General features: G+C 54.9%; 3 protein-coding genes across 10 annotated transcripts in view; 2 read left to right on the forward strand and 1 right to left on the reverse strand.

Annotated features, from left to right (window-relative positions):
* The first annotated feature begins 1,884 nt into the window (after window positions 1–1,884).
* On the forward strand, window positions 1,885–9,328 carry HIPK4 (homeodomain interacting protein kinase 4). 2 transcript variants are annotated; one of them, XM_077851471.1, is made up of 4 exons: window positions 1,885–2,645; window positions 6,218–6,574; window positions 7,295–8,149; window positions 8,849–9,328. In XM_077851471.1, exons 1-4 carry the CDS (start codon window positions 2,181–2,183, stop codon window positions 9,026–9,028), a joined length of 1,857 nt encoding a protein of 618 aa, XP_077707597.1. In that variant the 5' UTR covers window positions 1,885–2,180; the 3' UTR covers window positions 9,029–9,328. The 2 variants fall into 2 exon arrangements, with proteins under 2 accessions (XP_077707597.1, XP_077707605.1); XM_077851479.1 differs by having other exon boundaries at window positions 1,886–2,645; window positions 7,295–8,140.
* A 746-nt stretch (window positions 9,329–10,074) lies between these two features.
* PLD3 (phospholipase D family member 3) lies at window positions 10,075–27,610 on the reverse strand. 5 transcript variants are annotated; one of them, XM_077851557.1, is made up of 13 exons: window positions 27,463–27,587; window positions 18,517–18,549; window positions 17,517–17,608; window positions 17,341–17,415; window positions 17,109–17,251; window positions 16,480–16,663; window positions 14,995–15,115; window positions 14,789–14,916; window positions 13,498–13,698; window positions 11,926–12,065; window positions 11,300–11,465; window positions 10,658–10,757; window positions 10,075–10,573 (listed from the first exon to the last, which is right to left on the reverse strand). In XM_077851557.1, exons 3-13 carry the CDS (start codon window positions 17,541–17,543, stop codon window positions 10,386–10,388), a joined length of 1,473 nt encoding a protein of 490 aa, XP_077707683.1. In that variant the 5' UTR covers window positions 17,544–17,608; window positions 18,517–18,549; window positions 27,463–27,587; the 3' UTR covers window positions 10,075–10,385. The 5 variants fall into 5 exon arrangements, with proteins under 5 accessions (XP_077707683.1, XP_077707675.1, XP_077707713.1 ...); XM_077851549.1 differs by having other exon boundaries at window positions 17,517–17,649; XM_077851587.1 differs by lacking the exon at window positions 18,517–18,549 and having other exon boundaries at window positions 27,463–27,610.
* The window catches only part of C1H19orf47 (chromosome 1 C19orf47 homolog), a 31,215-nt gene continuing 29,977 nt past the window's right edge, over window positions 26,648–27,885 (forward strand). Inside the window, exon 1 of one of the 3 annotated variants that reach the window (XM_077851630.1) lies at window positions 26,648–26,907. The gene's annotated coding sequence lies outside the window, so the exon portion shown is untranslated. Of the gene's footprint in view, window positions 26,908–27,214; window positions 27,587–27,885 lie in introns of those variants that run through there. The other 2 variants (XM_077851646.1, XM_077851637.1) reach the window with 2 other exon arrangements.

Genomic DNA, 27,885 nt, shown 5'->3' on the forward strand with positions numbered 1-27,885 from the left:
CTTGTCCTGACTTCTCAGGGTTCCTACCTCCTTCCTGAGCACTCTCTTCTTTCTCTTCCCCACTCCTTCTCTTTCTCCTCATGCCTCTTGGACTCTCAGGACTCCTCCCAGGCCCTCATCCATCCCTACACCCTCCCCAGGCCATGTCACCCTCCCTATGGCCAACATAGGAATCTAGTAGCCCATGCATGCCTCCCCTGGACATGGCAGTGGTTCAGAGCTTGGCTCTCAAGCTGGACTGCTTGGGGTCAAAGCTTGTCTCTGGCACCCAGTTGGGTGACCTTACGCATTTTTTCGACTTCTTTGCATCTTTATTTTCTCTTCCATAAAATGGAGTTATTAAGACATATGTAAGGATCAGATAAAGCCTCTACAGCACTCAAGACATGTCTGTCTAGGCAATCCCGGGGTGGTTCAGCAGTTTAGCACCTGCCTTCAGCCCAGGGTGTGATCCTGGGGTCCCGGGATCAAGTCCCACATCAGGCTCCCTGCATGGAGCCTGCTTCTCCCTCTGCCTGTGTCTCTGCCTCTCTCTCTCTTTCTGTGTCTCTCATGAATAAATAAAATCTTTTTTTTTTTTTTTAAAAAAAGACATGTCTGTCTAAATGTTTCAATGTTCAGTCTCCTAAAGTTACTCCTTATCCATGTCCCTGTCCCAGGGACCAGCCCTGAGCCCTGGGCCTTGTTCCCAATGGTTCTCCCCCTTCCCCCACAACCTGTCAGTCCCACAGCCTGGCCTCCTGGTTTCCTGTCTCATACACCAGCCTCCTCCCCTGCATCCCAACCTCCCTCACCTGGGCCTCCAGTTTCATCCCCTCCTTTTCGCTCTTATTCTCAGGGTAGCTTTCCGACACTTAAATCTGACCTCCCTTGGGGTGTCTGGGTGGCTCAGTCAGTTAAGCGTCTGCCTTCAGCTCCTGTCATGATCCTGGGATCCAGGGATTGAGCCCTGTGTTGGGCTCCCTGCTCATCAGGGAGTCTACTTCTCCCTCTGCCTCTCCCCCTGCTCATGCGCACTCTCTCTCTCTCATTCAAATAAGTAGGTAAGTAAGTAAGTAAATAAGAAGTAAGTTTTTATTTATTTATTTATTTATTTATTTATTTATTTATTTATTTTTTTTTTTTTTAAGAAGTAAGTTTTTAAAAAAAGATTTTATGGGCAGCCTGGGTGGCTCAGTGGTTTAGTGCCACCTTCAGCCCGGGGCCTGATCCTGGAGACCTGGGATCGAGTCCCACTTCGGGCTCCCTGCATGGATCCTGCTTCTCCCTCTGCCTGTGTCTCTGTCTCTATGAATTAAATAAATAAAATCTTTAAAAAATAAGATAATTTTATTTTTTCGTGAGAGACACACAGAGAGAGGCAGAGACATAGGCAGAGTGACAAGCAGGCTCCCTGTGGAGCCTGATGCAGGACTCGATACCGGAAGCCCAGGATCAAGCCCTGAGCCTAAGGCGGATGCTCAACTGCTGAGCCACCCAGGTGTCCCATAAATAAATAATCTGAAAAAAAATCTGACCTCCCTTGCTCAGAGCCCTTCTGTGGCTCCCCAGTACCCTAAGATAAATGAGTCCAGTCTCCTTAGCCTGGCATTCAAGACCTTTTACCACCTGGCCCTGGTTCAGCCTCCCTCTCCCATGGCAGCCACAGTCAGAGGCAGGTGTTTGCTGAACAATGACACACACACACACAGACACACACACAACATCCTGGCTCTTCACCTTTGGTTAGGAATGTCTCAGTCCTCCATGCTAGAGGTCCAGGATTGGGCTTCCTTCTCAGCCGACCCTTCAACTGTCCAGCCCCTGGGGTTCCGCCACAGGGTGGGGGAGGGGGCTCCACCTGCCACCCCACCCCCCATTCCAGCCTGGGGCTCAGGTCTCCGACAACAGAACCAGAGCCACTCAGCAACGCTGGAGCCCATTCGGGGGGGCCTAGGGCCCCTCGTCCCAAGCCAGGAAGGCTTTGGGGGAGGGGTGTGGCCCCTGGCAGACTGGCAGTGTGGCCCAGGGGGCTGGGGGGTGCCAGGGAGGTGGGGGGGATCCTCTTGGCGGGAGGCACGAGTGCAGTTCTCTTTCCCCCGCTGGGGGGGCCTCGGAGCCGGTGGCGGGCCGGAAGGCTTCGAAGGCAGAGCCTGTGGGGCGGGGGTGGCAGCCGGGCAGCTCCTGGTGGCAGGGGCACCATGGCCACCATCCAGTCCGAGACCGACTGCTATGACATCATCGAGGTGCTGGGCAAGGGCACCTTCGGGGAGGTGGCCAAGGGCTGGCGGCGAAGCACGGGCGAGATGGTGGCCATCAAGATCCTCAAGAATGACGCCTACCGCAACCGCATCATCAAGAACGAGCTGAAGCTACTGCGCTGCATGAGGGGCCTGGACCCGGAGGAGGCCCACATCATCCGCTTCCTTGAGTTCTTCCACGACGCCCTCAAGTTCTACTTGGTCTTTGAGCTGCTGGAGCAAAACCTTTTCGAATTCCAGAAGGAGAACAACTTCGCCCCCCTCCCTGCCCGCCACATCCGCACGGTCACCTTGCAGGTGCTCAGAGCCCTGGCCCGGCTCAAGGAGCTGGCGATCATCCATGCTGATCTCAAGCCCGAGAACATCATGCTGGTGGATCAGACACGCTGCCCCTTCAGGGTCAAGGTAAGTGGGGCGGCCCTGCGGTGGTGGCATCCCTCATCCCTGTCTTCTTTCAGCTTCCCCCCAGCCCTGGATGCTCTCCTGTCGCTAAGGTCTCCCTTGTCCCACGTCCCAGCCTGGATGTCTCCCCTTCCCTGCCCGTGATGCCTCTTCCCACCTCCTGGCCCTAAAATCCTCCCCACCTCCTATCCAGATTCTGACATCCTCTCTATCCTGGACCTGAGACCTCCCAGTCCTTGTCTAATTCATAGTTCAGCTCCTCTGGCCTGGTCTTGTCTTTGTGGGACTGATATTCTAGTGGGGGGAAACAGAGTCACCAAGATAAATATGGTATGTGAGTGAGAAGTGAGTCAAATAAGTGAGTGAGAAGGAGAAAAGATCAGTAGGGAGGAGGAGGATGTGGGGTGTTGCTTGGTGACAGTGATCGTGAGTGAAGTTGTAGACACGGCCGTCAGGGAGGCCTCACTGAGAAGGTGACATTTGAGGAAAGTCCCAACGGAAGGAGGTTGCCATGTAGCCATCTGGGGAGAAAACATCTGGGTAGAGGGAACAGCTAGTGCGAAGGCCCTGAGGTAGGAGTGATCTGAGTATATGTGTTTGAGAAGCACCCAGGAAGCCGGTGTGGCTGAAGCAGAGTGAGAAGAGGGAGGAAATGGGATCAGGAAGGTGACGGAGCCAGGTCACACAGGGCCTTGTGGGCCACAGTGAGGACTGTTGTTTTTGTTTTTGTTTTTTTAAGAGTTTATTTATTTATTCATGAGAGTCACAGAGGGGCAGAGACATAAGTAGAGGGAGAAGCAGGTTTCCTGTGGGGAGCCCGATGTGGGACTTGATCCCAGGACCCCAGGATCACAACCTGAGCCAAAGGCAGACGCTCAACCACTGAGCCACCCGGGTGCCCATGAGGACTGGTTTTATTCTCTGTAAGATGGGGCCACAGGAGGTTTCTGAGCAGAGAGGGGCCGTGCTCTCAATCAGGGGTTCACAGGGTCCCTCTGGCTGCATGAGGGCAACAGCCTGTGCAGGGCAGGAGCAGGGGTGCAGTGAGGGGTGGCAGCTCCGCTCCAGGTGGAAGGCCTGGGTACGGGGATGGAGTTGGGATAGTGGGAGGAAGGGACGTGGTGGGTTCTAGGTAGGTTTGAAGCTACTGACAACAGGATCTGCTGACTGATCTTACGTGAGCTATAAGAGAGGACTTGATTGGGGATGAGAGCCTGACGGCCGAGCGACTGGAAGTGTCATTCTTCTGTCACAGAGTTTGTTCATCAACAAACATTGACTGAAGACCTGCTCTGGACCTGACCCTGTGCTGGGCACACAGAGGCACCTCCTATGCATGTCATAAGCCCCTGGGCTCCCCATCCCAGCCCCAGCCCCTCTGCCCTGGACCCCTCTCCTGTGCTCCCCTCAATCCCAGACTTGGCCCCTTTACCCTGGACCCCTGCCGGGTCCCCCCCAATCCCAGACCTGGTCCCTCTGTCCACTTCTGGGTTTGTTACTGTCTGGTGATGGGTCTGAACTAGGAGCGGGCAGGGCTGTGAAGGCAGGGCCAGGTCAGTTTTGGTCACCACTGCGTCCTCGGCATCTCCCAACACAATGCTGTGGCGGAGCCAATGAGAAATGAATGTCAGAGTCACAGGGAGATGTGCAGGCAGGAAAGGGCAGATCATTTTGCCCCAAGAGATGGAAGGACGCAGCCCCAAGGAAGGAGAGACTCCCACAAATGCAGCGGGAGACAGACAGACTGGACAGATCCACACCACCTGGCCAGGGTCCGCACCCTTCCTGTGTTTGTGGAATGAACGAGTGAATGGATCCCATGAACACTGAGTGTCCAGGGCCCCTCAAGCTCTGAGATTCAGGCCTCAGTCGTCCGCACTCAGAATCCGGGTTAATAACCTTCCGTCGTACCACCTTCTGCAAATAGAAGTCGAGGGATGGCTGAACAAAAAGCAGACACACAGAGGGGGAAACTGAGGCAGGGATCAAGCTAGCGTCTTGGAGATTTAGAGTGAAAAATGGCATATGGCGCCTCCCAGTGGCACTGGGAGAGAAAGACTTTCAGCCATCCACAGTGCCGGCCCCTGTCCTGTTCCCAGGGCCTCTGAGGGGTGTAGACGGTGCCTGATGAGGACAGAAGAGGGCGGGGCTTTGGGGAGGTGTCTTCCTAGCAGGTGACACAGAGATGGAGACAGAGAGAGACATGGGGAGGTGAGAGACACAATGAACAGGCAAGCAATGAAGAGGCAAAGAAAGAACGAGAGAGATACACAAAAAAACGCAGAAAGAACCAGAAAGGCAGGGACGTAAAGCCCATTCATTCACTCATTCGCTCCTAACTGAGCCCCCGACTGTGTGCTGGGCACTGTTCTAGGCACCTAGGGATGCAGCAGTGAACAAAATCCCTACCCTGAGGGGACTGGCATCCTAGCTGGGTAGAGCGAAAATGAAGACCTAAAGGTAAAACATATAGGATGTGAAATGGTGTTAAGAGTTCTGGAGAAAAGCAGGGTGCCAGGAAGGGGGATAGGAACAGCGGGGGCAGGGAGGCTGCTTTTCAGAGGATGGCCAGGGGAGGTCTCACTGAGAAGGTGAGATTTGAGGGGCACCTGAGTACCTCAGCTGTTAAGCATCTACTATGGTTCAGGGTGTGATCCTGGGGTCCTGGGATCGAGGCCTGCATCGGGCTCCCGGCAGGGAGCCTGCTTCTCCCTCTGCCTGTGCCTGCCTCTGTCTCTATGTCTCTCATCAATAAATACATAAAATCTTTTTTTAAAACAAAATCTTTTAAAAAAAATTATAAAGAAGGTGACATTTGAGACCTGAGATGAGGAAGCCGTGTGCACATCTGGGGAAAGAGCATTCCAGGCAGAGGGAATGGCCAGTGCAAAGGCCCTGAGCTGAGAATGTGTCTGGCTTGTTCAAGGGACAGTGAGACACCCATGTGAGAGGGAGAACGGGAGGCGCTGAAGGCAGAGAGGTGATGGCGCAGATGGCTCGAGCCTTGGGGCCACAGTGAGGACTCTGGCTTTCATCACAGGACGTGATAAAGCCACAGGGGACGATTCTGAGCAGGGGAAGGACTTGATCTGACTCGGGTGTGCACAGGATCCTGTGGGGTGTGCATGGTGAGCAGAGAAGGGTGCGAGGGGGGCGGAGCATGGACACCAGCGAGGAGGCCCCTACCCTGGCCTTGGTGGGTGATGCTGGAGGACAGGTCAGGGAGGCGGGGGAGGGGGGTGCGGCGCAGGGGAGCCGAGGGTGGGATGTAGAGTGGGCTGATTCTGGATCTGCTCAGAAGGTGGAGCCAGCCAGATTTGCTGATGGACAGGTATGGAGAGGGGTCCACCCTCTCAGGCCCAAGTTCTAGTGGAAAGAGACGGAGAAACAGACACACAAACCAGACAAAGACCAGTGAACATAGGGACACAAATAAGAGACATTGACTCACAGACACAGGGACACTTAGATGGCAGATGTGGAAAGACTCGGGCGGGTGAGACACACAGGGGAGACCTAGATGGGTCGTCCCCGTCCCTTGCTGGGCCCACCTGCCTCCCTCCGCCCCATCGCAGGTGATTGACTTCGGCTCAGCCAGCATCTTCAGCGAGGTGCGCTACGTGAAGGAGCCGTACATTCAGTCGCGCTTCTACCGGGCCCCCGAAATTCTGCTGGGGCTGCCCTTCTGTGAGAAGGTGGACGTGTGGTCCCTGGGCTGCGTCATGGCCGAGCTGCACCTGGGCTGGCCCCTCTACCCGGGCAACAATGAGTACGACCAGGTGCGCTACATCTGCGAGACGCAGGGCTTGCCCAAGCCCCACCTGCTGCACGCCGCCCGCAAGGCCTACCACTTCTTCAAGCGCAACCCCCACCCCGATGCCAGCAACCCCTGGCAGCTCAAGTCCTCGGCCGACTACCTGGCCGAGACCAAGGTAGGGGGGCAGGTGAGGCGAGGGCAGGCGGTGTGGGGGCTGCTGCACCAAGGGAAAAAATAAAATGTATGTTAGACCTCAGAAAGGACCAGAAGTTTGAGGGTCAGCCGCGGGGGTAGCCACAGCAAGATGTGGCTGAGACCGTACGGCACTGCAAGTGTGTGGCGGCTCCTCTGAGTTCCATGGCTAGGGGTGGGCAAGCTAGTGGAGCGAGGAGGTCCGACTGCTGGGGGGCCTGGAGGGGCTGGGCTTGGGGATCTGGATTTGGACTCGACTCCAAGGAGGACTAGAGTTTTGGGGCAGCCCCTCTGCGAGTGGCTGGTAGGGGCTGGACCCATGGTTCAGGACAGCTCTGAAGGCCTGGCGGAGAAGTGAAACTTGGCTCAGTGAGACTCTGGGTGAGATGGCAGGGGGATCAAAGAACCCAGTCTGATATCTTTCCTGCAGCAGTAGGAGGGCCCCGGGTCAGACGAGAGGGGTTCTCGTGTCGGGGAGTAGGTGTGGCCCTCCCAGCAGCAAGAGAGCTCCAAGTCAGATCACGGGCAGAACTGGAAATCGAGGTTCAGGTGTGTGGACTTCATAGCAATGAGCGAGCTCTGGACCAGACTGGAGGGCAGACTGGAAACTGGTGGAGATGGGGGGGGGGTCATACGTGGGCCCCCCTTCAGGAGCACCTGAGGTTGACTCGACAGCAACCCCGCACCCACCGTGTCCCACCAGGTGCGCCCACTGGAGCGCCGCAAGTACATGCTCAAATCACTGGACCAGATTGAGACGGTGAATGGCGGCGGGGCGGCCGGTCGGCTGACCTTCCCGGACCGCGAGGCGCTGGCGGAGCACGCGGACCTCAAGAGCATGGTAGAGCTGATCAAGCGCATGCTGACGTGGGAGTCGCACGAGCGCATCAGCCCCAGCGCCGCCCTGCGCCACCCCTTCGTGTCCATGCAGCAGCTGCGCAGCGCCCACGAGACCACCCGCTACTACCAGCTCTCGCTGCGCGGCTGCCGCCTCTCGCTGCAGGTGGAGGGCAAGCCGGCCACGCCCGTGGTGGCCGCCGCGGAAGACGGGCCGCCCTACTACCGGCTGGCCGAGGAGGAGGAGCCCGTGGGCCTGGGCAGCGCGGCGGGCAGCGGGCCCTTCTTCTGCGAAGAGAAGGCCCCGGGCGTGCAGAGGACCATCGATCAGCTGGATGACCTGAGTCTGCAGGAGGTGGGGCGCGGGCTGTGGGGCGAGACCCGAGCCGACGTGGTTCCCGACATGCTGGCCCCGCTCAAGGCCGCCGCTGGCCGCCGGGTGCCCGACTCCGGCCCGGAGCCCATCCTGGCCTTCTACGGCAGCCGCCTGGCGGGTCGCCACAAGGCCCGCAAGCCGCCCGCGGGCTCCAAGTCCGACTCCAACTTCAGCAACCTCATCCGGCTGAGCCAGGCCTCACCTGAGGATGATGGGCCATGCCGGGGCAGTGGCTGGGCAGAAGGAGAGCGCCTCGGGGCCTCCGCCGAGCCGCCCACCCTGCCACAGCGGGATGGGGATGGACCAGACATCAAGGACATGACCATGGATGCTGATGTAAGCCCGGTAGGCTGGCAGGGTGCCGGTGGTTCTGGGGTCAGGGCCTCCCCGAGCTTCAGGAAAGGGGCAGAGTGAACCAGGCCTTGCCCTCCATCCATCTGCATTGCCTGCAGCTGGCTCAGGGTTCACCTCATACCAGTCCACTCTCAGGATGTAACAGGGCTCAGCCAACACTACCCCACATTCCAGGTATGATCTGTACTCAGGATATAACATTCAGCACACACTAACCCACGCCGACAAAGTCATAAGGCTCAGCACACACTAATAACTTCAGGATATAAGGCTCAGCACACCCTAACCAATATTCAGGATATAACGTTCAGCACATACCAACCTACTCTTACTATGTGACAAGGCTCAGCACACACTCATCCACCTTCAGGCTGTATAAAAACTCAGAATGCATTAATCTACCTGCAGGAAGTGGTAAAGGCCCAGCACTCAGAGCAAGGCCTTCGCAGGTGCTCACTCACCCTCGGGAAGAAGTGATAAACCCTCAGAGTCACTAATATGCCCTCAGAACACATTAAGGTCTCCGCACAGACTCTTTGAGCTCCCAAGTTGCAATGAGGGGTTGGGACCTACAAATTGCCCTCAGGAAGTGATGAGGGTTCAACTAGGACTGGAGAGAGGCCAGGAGGGACAGGCTGGTGGTTCCCAAGTCCGGGGGCTTCTTGGCTGATGGTCCTTTCTTCTCCACAGGGGCCAGGCCCTGAGCTCTTCGACCCCAGCAGCTGCCCTGGGGAATGGCTAAGTGAGCCAGACTGGACCCTGGAGGGTGTCAGGGGGCCTCGGGCTCAGGGGCTCCCAGCCCACCACGTTCACCCACACGGTCCACCCCGGGCTACCAGCTTTCTGCAGCATGTCGGTGGACACCACTGATGGTGACCCCAGCCCTGCCCATCACTGGGGGCTGCGCTAGCTGGGCTGGCATCCCCACCTCAGAAGCCATTTCCTGAACCCACAAATTATTCTTAGAGAAAGATAGTTATCCAGAAATTCCCCATTACCCTCGCCCACGGTGCATGCCAGCACACACACCCCAAACACAGGAGGGCCTTAGGGTCTGGCCCGTGGTCCCTAGGCTGAAGGGACACAGGAAAGGGGCTGCACCTCGCTGGCCCTGAGCATGCCCTCGGCCCTGCTGCCTCTGCCTATTTCAATAAAGAACCGTTCAGCAGCCCTGCCTGAGGCCTGGACTGGGGCTGGGGTGGGATTCAGGCTGGCGCACGGGACCCTGCTGTCTGACACTGCACCGTGGGCCACTGGCTCAGGCTGGAGGCTGGGCTGCCATCACCCAGTGCGCATGCACGGCCTGTCTCCTAAATATTCTAAGCACTTGGCACACGGGAATCCACCCTTGGAACATACCCAAGTGTCCATCACGTGCCAATCCAAGCTTGCCAAACGCCAAGTTCTCATCTGTTGACCTGCCCTTGCCATGCTTATGGACTTGGCATGCACTCACCCATGCTTGGGTCGTGGTAACCATGGATTCACTTGGGAGGCATAAATTCATGCTTGGTGTACACTGTGGTGTTCAGACACACGCATCCACCCTTGGGATACGGTGATGGTTCAGGGTGTGCCCACCTGGGAACGTGCTGAGTGTACGGCACACACTACCCTATGCTGGCTACACGAGGCTCAGCTCACGCCAGTCCATGTGGTCACGTGCTCCATGCTCAGCGCTTCCTGGCTCCTGTGCATTCCACGCTGAGGGCTCAGCATATGCAGTCACATGCTACGTGCTCAGTACATGCCAAATCCTTGTTAAGGGCACAGCACATGCTGTGGGTTCAGGATACTCCAAACCACCCAGGTAACACGCTGAGGGCTCAGCAAACACTGCATCTCCAAGGGAGGACCATGCCAGCTGTGCCCTCCCCCGATGCCCCACTTCATATCACTCAGTCAGGCACAGGCTGTACAGACAAGTTATTTACTTCTTATTGTAACCTTGAGCCCTCTTTGCCCTGGAAAGGGGGGTGGGCCAGGGGGCCGGGCCCAGCATGCACCCCCATTTCTTTGGGGGCTGATCCCTCCCCCAGCTGGGCTGGGTCCTGGGGCCACAGCATCAGGCCGGCAGGGGTGGAGGTAGAGGCAGGAGAGCAGGGGAGAGCCAGTGGAGCCACAATGGGGCACACAGAAGCGGGGGCACGGGGACAGGGGCCAGGACCCAGGACTCTGGGCCTCACGGGGGCCTCGAAGGCCTCGGCCTGTCTGCCGGGCTGGGGACTCAGAGCAGGCGACAGGCATTGCCCACGCTGTCAGCTGAGGTGTCAAGGTCGTGGCTGTAAGGGGAGTCCCAGTCCCTCAGGAAAACAGCCTCCAGCTGGCTCCTCAGGCCACCCCGCCCGTTCTGTGTCACCAGCAGCGAGGTGCCCGCCGTCTCCGTGAAGTAGCTGCCAGACCAGTTGGAGGTTCCTGCCGGGTGGGGTCAGAGAGTCAGAGCCCACAGCTGTGCCTGGAGCCCCCTTCTGCCCCCACGGCGGCACTCGGGACACTCACCGATGTAGGTGGCACGTTCGGTCACCATGTACTTGTTGTGGTTGACGCGGGCATATGGGATTCGGGCCTGGGCCTCATCCGCAGGGACCACGAAGAGTTTCTGAGGGGGCGGGGAGGACAGGGGAGGACAGGAAGGAGCGTGAGATCCAGGTAGGGCTGGAGAGGCCCCCGGGTCTGGGCCAGGGGAGGAATCCGGTCTGCAGGACTGGGGACCCGGCTGCTTCCCATGGAACTACCAGAGCCAGAGCAGGGCCCGGCAGAGTGGGAATCAGTAACCCCGGCTAAAAGAAAAGACCCTGTTGCTCCTTTGTCCTTCATTCTAGAATGTCTACGTGTCCCTTCGGTCTCAACTCAGACATCCCCTATTCCTGAAAGGCCTCCTGGATCACCCTCATGCTGGACCAGGCTAAGGCAGATGCTTCCTCCGGGCCCCACTTTCCTGGCCATGATGCCTCCTCCATCTGGGGTCCTGTCCTCCTCCCTGGGCCCCACCATTCTGGCCCGACTCACGGTCTCCCCATCATGGCACAGCCCTGTCCTTCTGGGTCAGGCCTGTCAGATGACAGGTGAGCTCCACAAGGCCTATGCCTTCGGCATTGCCCTGCACAAGGGCTGAGGACTGGGTGTGCAGTGGGTGCTTACCACCTGGATATCGGAGTGGGTGTGGTTGTCACGCAGGGCAGCCAGGGACAGCAGGAAGGCCCGCATAGACGGCTCCGAGTGGCCCCAGCAGCTGATCAACAGGCGCACCTTGACGCCCCGCTCGTAGGCAGCCCGCCGGAGCCCATCGTCAATGGCAGGCCAGAACCTTGGGGACAGGGGTGCAGGATTCGGAGGGCAGCCTTACCTGTGGCCTTACCCTGAGCTGCAGGGAGGCTGCTCTAGCTGCTAAGCGCCCTTAAACCGTTCCAAGACCGCCCTGTCTCTGGCTCCCAGTCCTGTTCCTGCCTCCTCACATCCCACATGCCCTATCCTGCTTCCAGCTCCCATTCCTGCCCCCGAGCCCCTCATCCTGTCTCCAGCCCATTCTCTCTGCTCCCTGACTCGGATATGGATATCCCACACCCCCGCACTCCCTGCCCTGCCCCCAACCCCACGATTCTCATCCTTTTCTGTCCCTACTTCCTCTGGTCTCCTCTGCCTCTCCCTGTGGCTTCCCTTTGCTTTGGTCCCCCTGCCTGCATTCTGGCCTCATCCCTCCCTCTCCCTCTGCCTCTTCAGCTTGAGGCAGGTCCCTGCCCCAAGCCCTGTCCGTGGGGCGGCCGTACCTGTGAGGGTGAGAGAACTCCATGGTGGGCAGGTAGTTCATGACAGCAACGTAGATGAAACTCCGGGCATTGTCCACCACGTTGAGCAGGGCCTTCAGATCTGGGGTGCGGCCACTGGGACACAGTGGTGGGGGTGCACTCTGGGGGGTGATGGGGACAGTTAAGACACATGCCATGCAAAGGGTGCCATCACAGAGGACCCTGGGTACAGCTTGTCTCAAGCCAGGTCCCGTGGGTTGCATTGAATCCTCAGCCTCCGTGAAGGCGGCGGATAATTGTCATGTCCATTTTAGAGATGAGGAAGCTGAGGCTCAGAGAGGGTAGGTGACTTGCCTAAAGTCACACAGCTGACAAATGGGGCCAAGATTTGAACCTAGGCTTTTTGGTTCCAGAATTTACGCTCTAACGCAGGGATTCTTGACAGAAGGGTCCTGCTCCAGCAGCAACATCAGCTGCAACTTGTTAGAACTGCAAATTCTTGGGCTTCACTGCACATGGCATACTGAACAGGCGCTGGGGTGGGGCTCAGAGATCTGTTTGTTTTTTTTTAAAGATTTTATTCACCCATTGATGAGAAACAGAGAGAGAGGCAGAGACACAGGCAGAGGGAGAAGAAGGCTCCCTGTGGGGAGCCCGATGTGGGACTCGATCCCAGGACCCTGGGATTATGACCTGAGCCACCCAGGCGCCCCAGGGGATCTGGGTTTTAACCAGCCCTCCCTGTGTTTCTGATACATGCTCTGGTTTAAGGACCTCTCCTGTCATCATGTGTGTCCCTGACTTGCTCATAGCCCATCAGGTTCACCCTGCTTATGTGCCATATGACACCATGCCCTTTACCCACTTCCCTCCAGCCTCATGACAGATGAGCAAATTCAAGCTCCGAAGGGGACGTGGTGATGGGGGAACCCTTAACCTTCTGTGTGAGACCACTAGAGCAAAGGTCCCCAGTGAATGACATGTCCCTACATCCATGCCTTTCTGTGGCCCTCCACAATGACTCTGGCCTTGGCCAGGTGACTTGCTTGGTGGGGTTGCAGAGACGGAAGGGGATTTAGATTGGCCACCCCAACCGGAGGAAATATCAAGAGCTGAAACCAGCAGTGCCTTGTATACAGTACTCAATATCTGCCATGGGCACAGCCGGCACTGGCCAAGAGACCTTTCCACGGTGATGTGACTGTTCATTATCTACAATGTTCAACACCGCCGCCATTTGCTACATGAACCTACTAAGCCTTTGAAATGCGGGCTGGTGCAATTCAGGTACTGAACTTTTAGCAATGTTTAATTTTAGCTGACTTCAATGAAAAGAGCCACATGCAGCCATCCTGGGCAGCGCAGAGCTACCCCAGGGGCTCAGCATGCATGAACCCATTAGCCTGAAAGGTCGCAGATAATTATGGCAGCTGTTTTCAAGAGGAAACCAAGACCTAGGGAGGCTGGGACATAGCCCCGGCCCCAGCCCCAGCAGAATGAGTATGAGTGAGTGGTCAGGACTCCCCTCCCACCACACCGGGCAGGGCTAGACAGAGACTGTGAGTGACCGGGTCCCTCTTCCCTAAGACTCACCGCCAGGTAGGCCAGAGCAGGGGTTCCATTGAGGCAGATCTCCATTGGTGTCTCTTGATTATAGCGGGTGTCATAGGGTCGGGGCCAGGTTGACGGGATGGAGCTGCCCGCCTGGCCCAGGTACCAATAGGCCTCAAAGATCTTGGTCAGGTCCCGAGCTAGGCAGCTGCAGTTATACATGACCACCCCCAGCTCCTTGACCTGTGGGAGGGCAGTGCTCAGCCTGGGGGTGGTGGCCTGGTGCTCACAGATGACATGAGCCCCCTTCCCCACTTTCTGCCCCTTGCTCCTCAATCTCCCCATCTATCTGCATCTCAGTCTCCCCACCTCCCCCCACCCCGCAACAGAAGTCCCAGCATGGGCATGACCTTGACTCTAGGCTACAATCTTTTAAAATTTTGGTACAAATCATTTGGTTATTCCAAAATGTGAGGTTTCCTGAACCTTCACATATGCTGTTGCTTCTACCCTCTATAGGACAAGCTCCTACTCATTCTTAGGTCTCAGCTGAGAGCCTCCTCCTCCAGGAGGTCTCTCTTGACTGCCCAGACTATGTCAGGCAATTCTTCTGGGCTTTCATCGTCCCTTGGTTTTCCCTCATTTCTCTTTCTGGTGACACTGGACTGGGAAGACTGGCACTGGGGAGGTCTCAGCTGTGGCTGTGTCTTCAGCATGTCCTCACAAGAATCAGTAAGATTAGGGGCTCAGGAAATATTTGTTGAGTGATCAATAATAAATGATCACTGCCTAAACCGTATCTTCTTTCCTGCCTTATGTTAATCTTGGCAGATCCTATAGATAGCATAGTAGTTGTCACCTCCTTTGGAAGACCTTTCCTGATACTCCAGACTGGGTCCCCTCTCCTGGCCCTGACCCTCTGGGCTGCCACCGCCTGGTGACCAGCCTGTCACCACACTGGACTGGCAGTTCCAAGAGGTCCATCGCCATGTTCCCAGCATCACCCGGGACAGTCCTGGGCTTAGAGCAGGCACTCAGGGAACTGAATAATGAAGGGCAAATTGGTGGACAGGGCTTTGGATGTCCTTCAGAGGAGCTGGGAGCTGTCACTGGGGATCAGAGCAGACCCCAGGCTTCCAGAAGCAGGCAGAAGGCAGGGAAAGCTGGATTTGGGTGAGCCTGGATTTAGGAAGGCCTGCTAGGAGATAGGAAGGAAGCCACTGCAGACTGGACAGAGAAGACTCTGGAACTGAAGAGGGGTACAGGTGGAGGCTGGGCACCCTCTGGAGCAGGGAGCAGCCATGAAGGGTGTGAGGGCAGGGTCTAGGCAGACCTGGGTCAGGGAGCGCCAGTCCATGTTGGCACTGCCGATGTAGAAGTGGGTCTGGTCCACCACCCAGAACTTGGTGTGCAGGACGCCATGGGTCAGCTTCTGCATGTCCACCATGCGCACCTGAGCCCCTGTGATAGGCAGGTTGTCAGGAGCCAGCTTGGGCGCCCCCAGGCCCAGCCCACCCACAGCTGCGCTCTCTAGCTCACCACTCTGCAGCAGGGCCTGCAGGTCGGCCTGTGGCTGGGGCCCATTGGGCTTGCTCACAGTGATGCGGACCTTCACACCTTGAGGTGCCAGGGTCTGCAGCTGCCGGAGGACCTCCTCGCCCTGCGGAGAGGGGACAGCCTCTGAGGGGCTGGGCCAGCCGGCTCTCCAACCCCATGCAGCAACCCCAAAAGGCTGTTTTCATGTTGGGTTTCAATTTGCGAGCAGGAGTGAACAGGCTTTCCATTAGCCAGTACGCTGAGGGATGGGTTTATAGGCTAAGCTATTAAAACCTTTCATCTGTTTTAATTACTGGTGCTCTGGGCCCCATGGGGCCTCCCTGCCACTCCAGTCCTGCCCGGGACCTTCCCAAGATCCTGCCTTGGAAGCATCAATGCCTAGCACTGCATTGGGGCCTCCAAGTACCTTGCAGGATGTTGGTGGCATGGCACAGGCTGGGGGTCCGAGAAGGTATGGGTGAGGCCTGATGACGCCAATAACTCTAACAGCCAAGGATTCCCTGTCTCCTACTGTGAGCTGGGCCCCATCTAAGCCCCTTCACATCTGGACTCACCGATTTCTCACCACTCTCATTGATGAGGCTGAGTATAATCCCCGAGGTGCGGAGGAGAAAACCGGGCACGGAGAACTCAGTGGTGAGGTGGGATTTGAACCCAGATCACCTGCCTCCTATGTCTGTGCTTTGAACCACTCCAGTGGGAGCCAGCAGGGAGTGGGCGCTCATATCATTTTTAACTTCTGTAATTATTTTTTTCAGGCAGTGCTCGAGGAGCCCCACAATTTTAATACATGTTAAGCCCACTTCTGACAACAAGAGGCAGCGGAGGGGAGGAAAAAAGAAGGGACAAATTCAGTGTGTTTTGCAAAGCAGGGGTTATCCACTCAGGCTGCTCCTTTACACACCTTGAAGTTTTATGGTTTTTAAAGTGTGCCTGTGCACTGAAACAAGGATATAAAGCAAACGCTTAGGCAGGGCTGATTGTGTCAGACACTGTGCTGGCATCTGCGTGGATTCACCTGCTTTAGTCTCATAAGGGCGAGTGCTATACGTTGGTCCCATTCTACAGATAAGGCAACTGAAGGCTGAGGAGTGAGGTGACCCGCCCAGGTCACACAGCTAGACAGCGGCAGAGTGATTTGAGACTGGGCTGTTACCCACTCTGCTCTTCCATTTCTTTGTGTGACAGGGTTGGGGCAGCTTGTGGGCAAGCAACATCTGTCAGTCTAATCCCTTGTAATCAAACCCACACCCTGACATTCAGAGGCCTCCAGATGACGGTGACAAACACCCCCTGTCCAGGGGGCCATGTGAAGACAGCTGCTTTCAATCACCAGGGTCCAACCCGCTGTGTGAGACATGCCCACCCATCTCCTGGGCTGCAGGGGAAACCCCTTCTACCTCCACCCTCATGCCCCATGCCTCCCATCCCCCCTGTTGCCAGCCTAGGACCCAGGTTGCCAGGTACCTGCTGGGCAGAGGGCTCCTGAGTGTGGGTGTCATTGTTGGTGAGGGTCCAGTAGAAGGAGGCGATGTCCAGGCTGCTGTGGGCACCGGCGAGCAGGCCCAGCCAGGCCTGGCTGGTGGAGGGGTTGCCCATGGAGGCATTGGGGAAGTCCAGACCCTCGGGAATGCTCTCCACCAGCACTGCTCTGGAGGGTGGGGAATGATATCAGTCACAGGGGGCCAGAGACAACTGGTGGCAATGTGAGTGCTCACCTGTCTGCCCACAGAGGATGGAAGACTATGTATATGAGTGTCTGTGCACTTGTCTAGACGTGCAGAATGAGTATATACACATCTGTGTGTGTGTGTGTCTGTCTGTCCACAGATGTGATGGGAAACGTCGTGTGTTTGTGTGCCTGTCTGCTGACAGATCTGGACAGAATATGATGCTGTGGCTGTCATGGGACCAGTGTTGGGGGAAGGGGTGGGGGATGGAAAGAAGACCCTGTGACAGTGCACCTGGGAGTCTGCAGTCACCACTCTGTCACAGAGAGTGGGTGTGGTTCAGTGCAGGTCCTGCTCAGTGTGTAAGTGTCCCTGGCCTGGCAGGGCTCCTCCTCCCACCCTCAGAGGCCCTCCTCCTCAACTTACTCGCAGGGATCATAGCAGGGGGCTGGGCGCTGGTTGGGCCCAAAGAGATGCAAGTCGCCGTATTCCCATAGAAACAGCTGAGTCATCAGGGCACCGAAGCCCACAACTGCCAGGATGAGGACCAGCAGGACCCAACGGGCTTTCTGTGGGGAGGAGGAGGTGATGAGTTAGCCCCGTGGAAGCCACCCCAGCCCACGCTGGAGACAGGATGAGGGTGGTGGTGGGCTCCTACCTTCTCTGCAGCCTTCCAAGCCTCAATCTCATTCATGGGCAGCTCACTGGCAGGCTCCTCCGCAGGCACCTTCAGCTAGGGGGTGGGTATGGTAAAGGGGGTGACAGGGAAGCTTGGAGGGGCCTCTGCCCTGCACTGTGCCCAGCCCCATCCCATTGGGCCCCAGATCCACCTACCTCCTGGTACATCAGTTTAGGCTTCATCTTGGCAGGTAGCTAGGGGATATGCGGAGCCCAGGCAGGAAAGTGGGTGTGTCAGGGTCTCCAAACTGTGGGGAACAAAAGCTGGCACTGTGGGGGTGTTCTGGGCCTTGGGGGAACATGATGGAAAGCAGATTAGTCTTGGGCTCACGGGATCCATTGGGTCTCCTTGCCCGCGATCACGGGGGCCACTGGCATGGGGCCCGACACCCCAAAAGGAGGAAGCTGACCGCTGGTCAGCAGGGATTTCGAAATCCCCGAAGGTCTAAGTCTTGCTCTCTTCCCATCATTCTATGCTGCCCACCCTGCCGCCCTTGGCGCCCACCCTGCCCCCGTGAGCGCCCACGCTGCTCTTCACTCATGCTCACGCTGCTCCACATTAGTACCTTCCCTTCTCCGAGGTCTGTCCTACACATTCCCCCAAAAGACAATTATGGATGGGGTCAGCGGAGCCCCAAATCTTTGCCCGGCGTTTCGCAACCCGGAGAGCACCTGGCGAGCTTTTTCCAGGTGGCTCCTCTGCCATCTCCCTCAGGTCCCCACCAGACAGCTCAGGCTGGGAGCCCGGGACTATCGGGGCCTCCCCGCCAGTCCCCAGCCCATCCCCCTAGCCATCCTCCGCCACCTTACCCCGGAGGGGACTCGGCCTTACTCCGCAGGCGGCAGCTGCTACCTCCGCGGGGCCCCAGCTACTGCCCCAACAGGCTGAGCAGGGGCGGGAGGAAGGAGGGGGCGGGGCCAGAGGGGCCCCGCCCACTGCAGCGGGGAGTCTGCGCAGTGCGCAGCCCGCCCCGGCTCACCGCAGGGAGAAGGGGGGCTCGGGTCCCCCAGATACGGTCCCGCCAACCTGGCGGGGGTAGGTAGAGTATATGGCTGGGGGATGGGCTTTGCCGTCCCCCCCCCGGGGCCCCAGCGTGGGGTAGGGAGGCCACAGGTAAGGAGAAAAAGGAACCCCACATCTGTCTTGTCTACAAACCTTGCGAACTGTTGTACCATGGGCATGTATTACCTAGTCAAAAATAAATAAATAAAATTAATTGTTGAAAAACGTCGAAAATAAATGTCGGCTATACTAAAAAAAAAATTGTTGTAAAAGCCTCATAAAATAAAATGGAGAGATCGAAGTTGAATCATAGGACTTCCAGATACAGCGAATGAGACCTGCAGAAGGCACAGCCCAAGCTACGCGGTGGGGGCAAGAGCGGAAGGACACGGTGGGTTTTCTGCTGGGGTCTGTTTGGATAACAGTATTTGCTTTCTTAAAAAAAAAAGCCAACTGACATTTTGATAGGGATTTTAAAATTCTGTTTCTGAAGTCCAGGCTCTGGCTGGAAGGATAAACAAGATTTCCCATTTCCCATCTCCTATCTGCCAAGCAGGGCTTGAGACCACCGTCGGAGAAATGAACCTTCCCCGCCCACCTCTCCCAATGAAACGGGGGCAGGATGCTCTCCCCTCCAACCACACAGGAAGTCAACAGATAAAGGCAGAAAAGGCTTATCTCTGAGAGAAGCGACAGCGTCAGAAGTGGTTGCCTCCGAGAGTGGGATTTGGGGTGGGTGAGAATTGCTTTTTATTGCACGCCTATTTTCTTTTTTAAAATTGTGCGATATAAGCGACTCACAGAAAAGTAGAGGAAAAAATAAATCTCTGTGCAGGTTAAGGAATAATTAGAAAGCCAACACAGGTGTTACCGCGTCCCACGGCGTGCATCACTGCGCATGCATTACTGTGACTTTAAAAAAAGAAGGAAGAAAAAGTAAATTCCAAAAAGGGAGGTAGGTACCCTCCCTCACCGGAAGATCCAGCCTAGATCTGCAAGGATGATTTGGAAACCCCTTCCCCCACAACGACCGATCCCGGATTGGCAAGGGCAGAGCACAGCTAGATCCCCTCCTTTTATTGCAGAGACAAATGGGGATGGGCCAAATGGATCCAGCAAAAAAGGCAACAGATCAAGGTTATTTGGAATTCCAGAGGTCACCAGGAGAAGCAGAAGATAACAGTCTTAGAGGCGGCTGACCGCAGGGTTGCCAGCGGGGGGAGGGGAGGCGTGGGGCAGGAAACCTTGTATTTATTTGCGAAGGCCTCCTCGAGAAATGTTTTACTTAAGAATATGGGGCTGGGGAGACCTGGCTATCTCAGTCCTTAGAGCACGCGACTTTTGATCTCCGGGTTGTGGGTGTGAGCCCCACGTTGGGTGTAGAGATTACTTAAAAACAAAAATATGGGGTTGGAACAGCAGGCAATGTAAATTTAGGGAAGATAAAATGAGCAAAAGCAAAACTGAGGGAGAGGTAGGGAATGGAGATGTAAAGGATGGGGTGGGCACTAATACATCAAAAATAGTAAGGCAGACGAGTTCATTCAAATTATTAGTGACTTTTTGGCTTCCAGCTTGTATAGCGATTACAGGTCTAATAACAGTGGGTTTAATTCTAACTTATATTTTTTATCAAAATACCCCTCAGGTATTTAAAAAGAAAACTAGTGGTGGTGAAGTGGTTTAGACTGGATTAGATTGCAAGGCAGTTAATCCTGGATTCCAGAGCCAGAAGCCTGATTTGAATAGGAGCTGTAGCACTATGTGACTGACCTTGAGAAGTGACAAGGAATCCGTGCCTTAGTTTTCCCATCTGTAAGATGGTCATGGTAGCAATAGTACCTACTTTTCATAAGGCTGTTATTAATCTCACACACACTTAGTATCCGTGTACCAGGTATTGTTTTAGGCACTAGAAATATCGCTTTGAACAAAATAGACACCAGGGAAGACAGACAAAAAAACGAGATAATAAGTAAGTTATGTTAGGTTATAAATGCCATACGGAAGCAGGGCAGGGGTAGGGATGAGCAATTTTAAATAAGGGGGTCTGGGAGAGTCTTGCTGAGAAGGGGATACCTGAGAAAAAAAGCATCAAGAAGGGGAGGGAGGGAACTAAATGGACTTCCTAGGGAGAGTGTTTCAAGCAGAGGGAATAGCCAGTGCAAAGGCCATGAGGCGGGAATGTGCCTGATGTGGGTAGAGAAGAGCAAGGAGGCCAGTGTGTCTATAGTGGGGTAGACAGTGGGGAAGAAGGAGAGAGGAGTCAGAGAGGTGACAGGACTAGATCACGCAGGGCTGCCTGGACTGTGGTGAGGACAGGACTATGGGTATGTTCTGAGTGGAGGAGAGACACGATCTGCCTTGGGTGTTGTAGGTGGTTAAATGGTGGCCTCAAAAATATATATATAAATATCGAACATGGCCATAACCTCCAGAATTCGTGAATATGACCTTAACTGGAAAAAAGGGTCTTTGTATATGTAATTAAATTAAAGATTTTGAGATAACATCATCCTGGATCATTTAGGTAGGCCCTAAATACAATAACTGTCTCTGAGAGACAGAGAAGACCACGGGGCCAGGGAGGCAGAGATTGCAGTGATATGGCCACAAACCCAAGTATGCCTGGAGCTACTAAAACTGGGAGAGGCAGGGAATCTTCCACAGTCTCAGGAAGGGGCATGGCCCTGCCAACAGCTTGATTTTGGACATCTGGCCTCCAGGACGGTGAGAATAAATTTTGGTTGTCTTAAGCCACACTGTTTGTGGTGATTTGTTAAAACAGCCACAGGGAACTGATACAGGTGCCTGCAGACTCCCTCTAGCTGTGTGGGGGACGCGTGTGTGTGTGTGTGTTACAGCCAAGGGTTTTGGTCTGAGCGACTGTCAAGGATAGAAGCCCCAATAGCTGATTTATGGAAGGCTGAGGAGGAGCAAATTTAGGAAAAGGCTGAAAGAAGTTAAATGAATGACTGGACGAATAAATAAACTGTGTGTGTGTGTGTGTGCTGAACATATGAAATTTGAGAAGCAACTCCTTGGAGCTAAAGAAATTACTACCTAGCAAGTGTATAGAATGGACACGCAAGAGGTTCTCAATAAATGTGATTGTTGTCAAGGGTCCTGACAGCCAAAAAAAAAAAAAAAAAAAAAAAAAGGAAAAAAAAAGAAAAGAAAAAAAGGTACCCTTTTCCGCGTTCCCCCACCACCCCCAAGGCAAGATGCTTGCTTTCCATTATAGGCTTTTAGTTACTATTTTTTAAACACACATGGGACTTCGTTGGAAATTAAATTATGAAGCTCAGACTCCTAGCTGGGATGCCTCTTCCTCCACATCACAGTTTCCAGAAAAAGACTATGGCCTCAGTTGGATAAGTACCTAGCACCCCCGTCCCCAGATCCCCGAGGGGTGCAGTGGAGGCTAAAGTCGAAGGTGGCATGACCGACAGAGCCAGGCTGACAGGTGCTGGCATTTCCTTCAGCTCAGCTCAGTCCCTGCCTTCCCAGTAACCTAGAACCCCACCCCCCCATGGGGCTCCAGGGCAATGCCCAGGCTGGCCCCTAGGCTCTGCTTCTTTGGTCTCGGGATGCATCTCTGCCACCAAGTGTGCCCCTTCCAGCCCAGAGGATATTCCCTGCCCCTTGGCTTGTGCCCTGCCTGCCTTGGGGTGTGACACCACAGCCCACAGAAAAGGAGGAAGCAAAACTCACTGGGTTTCTGAGACACGTGCTGGGTCACAGGTTCCTGAACACCCCACCCATGGGTGGGGGCGGGAGATTTGATTCCTCCTTTGTAGCAGTGCTTTAGACTGCAGATTCCAAGGTTCAAATCCCACCTGTCACTCTTACTGACTTCAGATATGGGGCTTTATTTTTCTGAGCCCCACTAGTCTCTCTATAGAATGGGGATCATCTCATACTCATCTGGGGCACGGAGGCTGAGGGATCTTTGAATGTTTTAAGGGAGCAAGTCTCAGAGTCCTACTACTCTGGGTTCAGATCTCATTTGTGTGTTCCTGGGAAGAGAGGCTCCCTTCTCTGAGCCTTACTTTCACCCTCAGACCAACAGGGAGATTGACACATCTTCACATTTGCTGGGAAGAGTCAATGAACCCATCCATGGCAGAGAGGCAGACTAGCAAACCCCCAAAACATCTTGCTGGTGAGATCTGTGTGTCCCCTGTACTCTGTACATACTTTTATCACAGATAGGCTTATGTGTCCCTTAAAAAGCTAAGTCTGTGTTTGGTTTATTTCCCTGCTCCTGGTACCCAGCACATCACAAGCACTCCATAAATGTTTGTTGAAAGCAGAAGAAATGGAGTAGAATGGAAACCTTGGCGAAAAGACTTTCATAGAAGTCCCTCTAGACCTAGTGACATTTGTTTTATACACAATGATAACCCGCATGTGCTCTAAGCCCTGAGCAAATGGGTCGGTGCAGATTATGGCCTTTCAGCCCGAGAGTAAAGTTCAAGGTCAATTTATGGTTGTTTCAAGTCATCGGAGAGAGCTGCTGAAGTGCCCGACAGCCTACTCCCCAGGAAACATTTACAAACATATGGACCTTCCATATGGTTCAACACAGAACTGTGTTTAAAAGGAGTCGATTTTCACTTGATTGTGCAGACCCTTTTGGACTGGACAATCAGCTGTCTGAGATCAGGTCTACAGAAAACAGAACAGAGCACTGGTTTTGTAAACTTTGTTTGTTTGTTTTGTTTTTAGCAGCAGAACCTTTATTTCAAAGGACCCCTAGAAAGTGCCCTTCCTAGGGAGCGAAGATGCTCGGTCTGAAAAACAAATAGGTAAAAAACCAAAACAAAACAAGGAAACAACAACAACAAAACACATCATGATTGGTGAATATTTCTGAGCTGGAACTCAAATATCTAGGCTGTTTCATCCCTGCTCAAAGCCCCTCTATGGCTCCCCACCGCCCTCAGAACAAAGGGCAAACTTCTTACTATGTCCTCTAGGGCCCAAAGCTGACCCCAGCTCTCATCTCTTCCCTGATTTTTAGCTTTGGAAGTCCCATGGCCTTCTAGATGCTTCTCCCCAGGGGTTCCCACACCCCTCGCACCCACCATGTCCCCAACCGTCCTTAGCATCTCTTCCAAACCTGTTCCTCTCCTCGGTCCCCACTTCAAGGACAGCTGTCTTTCCGTCCCACAGGTCTCAGTCTGTGTGCCGCCTCCTCTAGAAAACCCTCCCTGACTGCCCTGGAGCCCTGGGCCTCAATCCTGGACCCTCCACAACTTGTGGACTCAGACTGCCCTTTCCCACCTGGGTCCCCACTCCTGCCACCTCCCTTGGCTCCCAACCTCCACTCAACCCTTCTAATCTCCCCCTCATCTGAGTCAAACTCATCCCTCTCCTGCTCAAAAACCTCTATCTCCCACCGCCCCCTGGTGTCCTCAGGACAAAGGCTCAGCTCCTCACTGGTTCTCAGAGCCCTCAATGATCTCCCCTTAATGATCTCTTTAGCTTACTGTCTCACCATCCTTTACATCCCATCCATATTTAGTATCTTTCGATTCCTCGAACTGATACCACACTTTCACCACCAAACACTCCCACAGCTGCTGCTCCTGCCCAGCACACCTTTCTCTTCTTTTCATGTCGTTCATTCCATCAGCTCATGTGCTTCCTCCTCCAGGAAGCCCTTCCAGATCCCTGGGCTGGTCCAGAATTCCCTCTTTGGGTTCCAACGGTCCCTGGGCTTCTCCATCCCAGCCCTAATCCTCTGCCTATGCTTCTCCTAATCCCAGCCCTCTGGGATGCCACTGCCCAGTGACAAATTTGTCTCACTGGACCGTGAAACCCATGAGGGCATCATCACTGGGCTGTCTCAGCCACTGCTGTGTGCCCAGTACAACCCAGTACAACCCAGTACAGGGGCAGGACAAGGCAGGTGCTCAATTCATCCATCTGTTCATTCAACTAGTATTTGTTCAGTAACTACTTGCTGGTAAGGACTGGGTGGAAACTGGGAATACAGCACAAAACAGAAAAAAAAAATCCTGGTACAGATGACATTCTTTTGGGGGAGGCCACATATAGAGGAGTGAAACATAGAGTATGTGTCTTGGGGAAAAATAAAGCAGGGAAGGGATATAATGGCACCATGATGGTAATAGTTGATGTCTCAGCTCAAAAATAACACACCACTGCACATCATGGGGCAGAGCACTGTTTTTCAGACGAGGCAGTAGGGGTCAGGGAATTTCTGCTGGGGTTGTGCAGCGTCCGTTTGCTGGCACGGAATTCGAACCCAGAGTTCGGTTCTGTTCCCGGACATTATGATGTCAAACCAATTCATGAACATAAAATAGGACAGAATGTCTTTCTGTTGCCCACCTCCCACCCGCCCGCCCCTCCCCGGGGAGAGGGCAGGAAGTGGGGCGAGAGGGCAGGGCTCCTTGTTTACTCAACCAAGCGCTGCTGGAAGCACTTTATGTGTTTCATTGCTCACAACAGTCCTTTTCTTAGCCTCGTATAACAGATAAGGAAACCAGAGACCGAGAGGTGTAGTCATTGGCACAGAAGGACACAGCCAGGAAACGGTGAAGCCAGGATTTGATCCTGAGCTGCCTCAGGGTCCCAGGTGTAGAGAACCGCCTCTCCTGTTGTTTATCATCTGTAGATCTGTGGGTGCCCACCCCTGCCCCCCCTCCGCCCCCGACAGCACCTGAACCCAGAGGTGGCACTGGCTTCTCAAACACTCTCCCAACATCTCTTCCTCTCCCTTCCAGTCTTTGAGAGGGATGTTGCAAGCTTTCTCCAAATATAAAGGATATGGGAGTGCAGCTTTAACTCTGGCATGCCTTCCAACCAGGCTGCTCTTGCCAATCCATCCTTGATAGGAGTCCTGGAGCTGCTGCTGCTGTTTCACATCACATCAGATTAAGTCTTTCTTCTCTTCCAAATCCTCCGTGGCTCCCGCCTCAGAGTAAAGCCAAAGTCTTCTCCATGGCCCATGAGATCCAGATGATCTGCCCCCTCACTCCTATAACCTCACCCCCCCTCCCTCACTGACTTCCTTGCTATTCCTTAAATATTCAATGCATGCCCCTACCTCAGGGCCTTTGCATTTGCTGTTCTCTCTGCCTAGAATGCTCTTCCCCATAGAGCCACGTCAACCGCTCCCCTCCTTCAAGTCTTTGTTCAAATGTACCACCTCAGAAAACCTTCCCTGATCCCCTATATTTAGAACTCTAACCTTGGGGCACCTGGGTGGCTCAGTGATTTGAGTATCTGCCTTCAGCTCAGGGCATGATCTTGGGGTCCTGGGATCGAGTCCCACATCAGGTTCCCCTCAGGGAGCCTGCTTCTCCTTCTGCCTATGTCTCTGCCTCTCTCTGTATCTCTCAGGAATAAATACAATCTTTAAAATATATAAAAATATATAAAACTACAACCTTTACCATGTATTCCCATCCCTTTTCTAACACATCATAGAATCTACTTACCTGTTCACTTATTGTCTCTTACCCCTGCTAGAATGTAAACTCCACGAAGCCAGGGATCTCTGTCCGTTTTGATTATTGCTGTGCCCCCCCCCCCCCATGCCTAGTATAGTGCTGGGCATGTAGGAACGTGCTTAATAAATATTTAGGCAAATGAATAACTTGTGTTTGTATTCCCATATTGCATTCCCATATGCAATAACTGAAGCATAGGAATGTGAAGCCACCTGCTGGAGGCCATGCCACTATTTAAGTACTTGCTAGAACCAAGATCGGAACCACGGTTCCAGCTCCCAGGCACACATTGCTAACCACTGTCCCACACTGCCTCGCTAAGGCAAGCTGAGTGAATAAGATTCTTACCTCTCTACCCAGGCATTCAGGGTTGCTGAGGTTTAATTGAGGTGTGCTGGGACCTGCCTCATCTCCCTGTACTCCCAACTCCAGAAGTCAAGGGAATCTGGGTTTAAGCTAGCTAGTCGCCCCCTGCCCCCAACTACTCCTGGACTCCCACTAGGGCATTAGCTCCATGCTCTCATTTTGGGGGTGGGCAAACCACTCAATCCAACGTGGTAGAGATTAGGGATTAAGTATTTACCCAAGCAAGGTTTGTGATGGCCAATGGGCCACCCCCTCAGGTGGGGTGATGTGGCAGAGATGAGGACATGGAGACTGTGACGTGCGGTGGCGTGGGGTGGCGTGGGGTGGTTGCCGTGGCAGAGGGTATCATGATACAGGGAGTGTGCTGACGTCACGAGAATGAAGAGGGCAGCTGAGGGAAGGCGGGGGAGTGACAATGGAGAGGTGATGGAGGTGACTGCATGAGGGTGAGGGTGACACGGTTAATAACATAATGAGCCCAAATCGCCACATCAAGCTGCGCACATCACAAGAATACGCTCGCAGAATCCTCCCAATCATCCTGGACGCAGGTGTCCTTGTGCGGGTTTACAGATGAGGAAGCTGAGAGTGCAAAGGTGTGATCAGGTGGTCAAGGTTACCCAGAGGTTCTGTGGTGGAGCTGGGATTCTGGGACACCCCCAGGAAACCGGCTCGAGGAGCATCTACGGTGGTGAGTGAGTGGGAAGTGACACGGGGAAATGACAGACACATAAAGGGATGAGAAGCAACTGGAAGGCAGAGTGGCTCCTTATGGGGGAAACTGGGAACATAAGGCACGACGGTGACTGTCAGGAGCAGAGGAGACACGGGAGGTACAGACACATAAAGGGTGAAAATGACATAAGGGAAGCGTGACCGCGATATAAGGAGAAGGTGACAGAAGTGTGAAGGTGAACGGGGTGTGTGATGACGGCTCAGGAGAGGTGAAGGCTTCATAAAGGAAAAAGTAGCAACAAAAGAAGGGATGGCAGCACAAAGGGGGAAGGCAGCAGCGCTGAGCGGCAATGCGGGCTTAGCACGAAAGCGAATTAAGGGGGTCGACAGCGACAGAAGGCAGGTGATGGCGACAGAAGTGCGGTGGTGACCATTTAACCGGGATGCGACAGAAAGGGAGGGACGGCTACACAGAGAGACATCGAACCACATAAGCGGAGAACTGCATTACAGAGGGAAGGACAACACGAAAAGGGCTGCAGAGGCGCCGCGCCCCCAGATCGCACAGTACCTGCACTCCACGTCTCCCACTCCCGGACCCAGCCCGGCACGCACCTTCCAGGCTGGAGCCCCGCCTGGCCACCCCCGCCGCGCGCAGGCGCACTCCGGCTGGACTGCGGGCCCGCGGGGGCCAGGCAAGAGCGCTTCTCATTGGCCGCGCTCCTCGCTAGCGCGGGGCGGAGGGGAGCGCCAGGGAGACGGGGAGGTCACGTGACGGTGGCGGCCGCACTCTCGCTGGTGGCGGCCCCGCGGGCTAGAGCGGCCGCGGGCCTGTCGGTCCGGCTTCCGGCGGCGAGGGCGGTACTTCCGGGGCGGGCAGCCGGGCCGAGGGAGGAGGGTCTGACAGTTGGCGCCGCCGGGAGGGCGGGCGGGCGGCGCGTGTGGGCGCGGGGCCCGGAGGGTCAGGTGAGGCGCGGGCCACCGGGTGGTGGGA

The sequence above is a fragment of the Canis aureus genome, chromosome 1, assembly GCF_053574225.1.
Source record: "Canis aureus isolate CA01 chromosome 1, VMU_Caureus_v.1.0, whole genome shotgun sequence".
In the NCBI taxonomy this organism is placed as follows: domain Eukaryota; kingdom Metazoa; phylum Chordata; class Mammalia; order Carnivora; family Canidae; genus Canis; species Canis aureus.

Excerpts from the sequence above, each read along its gene's own strand:
- HIPK4 (XM_077851471.1), top strand. The coding sequence starts at position 2,181 with ATGGCCACCATCCAGTCCGAGACCGACTGCTATGACATCATCGAGGTG. Across the intron at positions 6,575-7,294 it reads ACTACCTGGCCGAGACCAAG|GTGCGCCCACTGGAGCGCCG; the intron begins GTAGGGGGGCAG and ends GTGTCCCACCAG. Across the intron at positions 8,150-8,848 it reads TGGATGCTGATGTAAGCCCG|GGGCCAGGCCCTGAGCTCTT; the intron begins GTAGGCTGGCAG and ends TCTTCTCCACAG.
- PLD3 (XM_077851587.1), bottom strand. The coding sequence starts at position 17,543 with ATGAAGCCTAAACTGATGTACCAGGAG. Across the intron at positions 17,416-17,516 it reads CTAAACTGATGTACCAGGAG|CTGAAGGTGCCTGCGGAGGA; the intron begins GTAGGTGGATCT and ends CCCACCCCCTAG. Across the intron at positions 12,066-13,497 it reads CTGCTCTGGCCTACCTGGCG|AGTGCACCCCCACCACTGTG; the intron begins GTGAGTCTTAGG and ends ATCACCCCCCAG.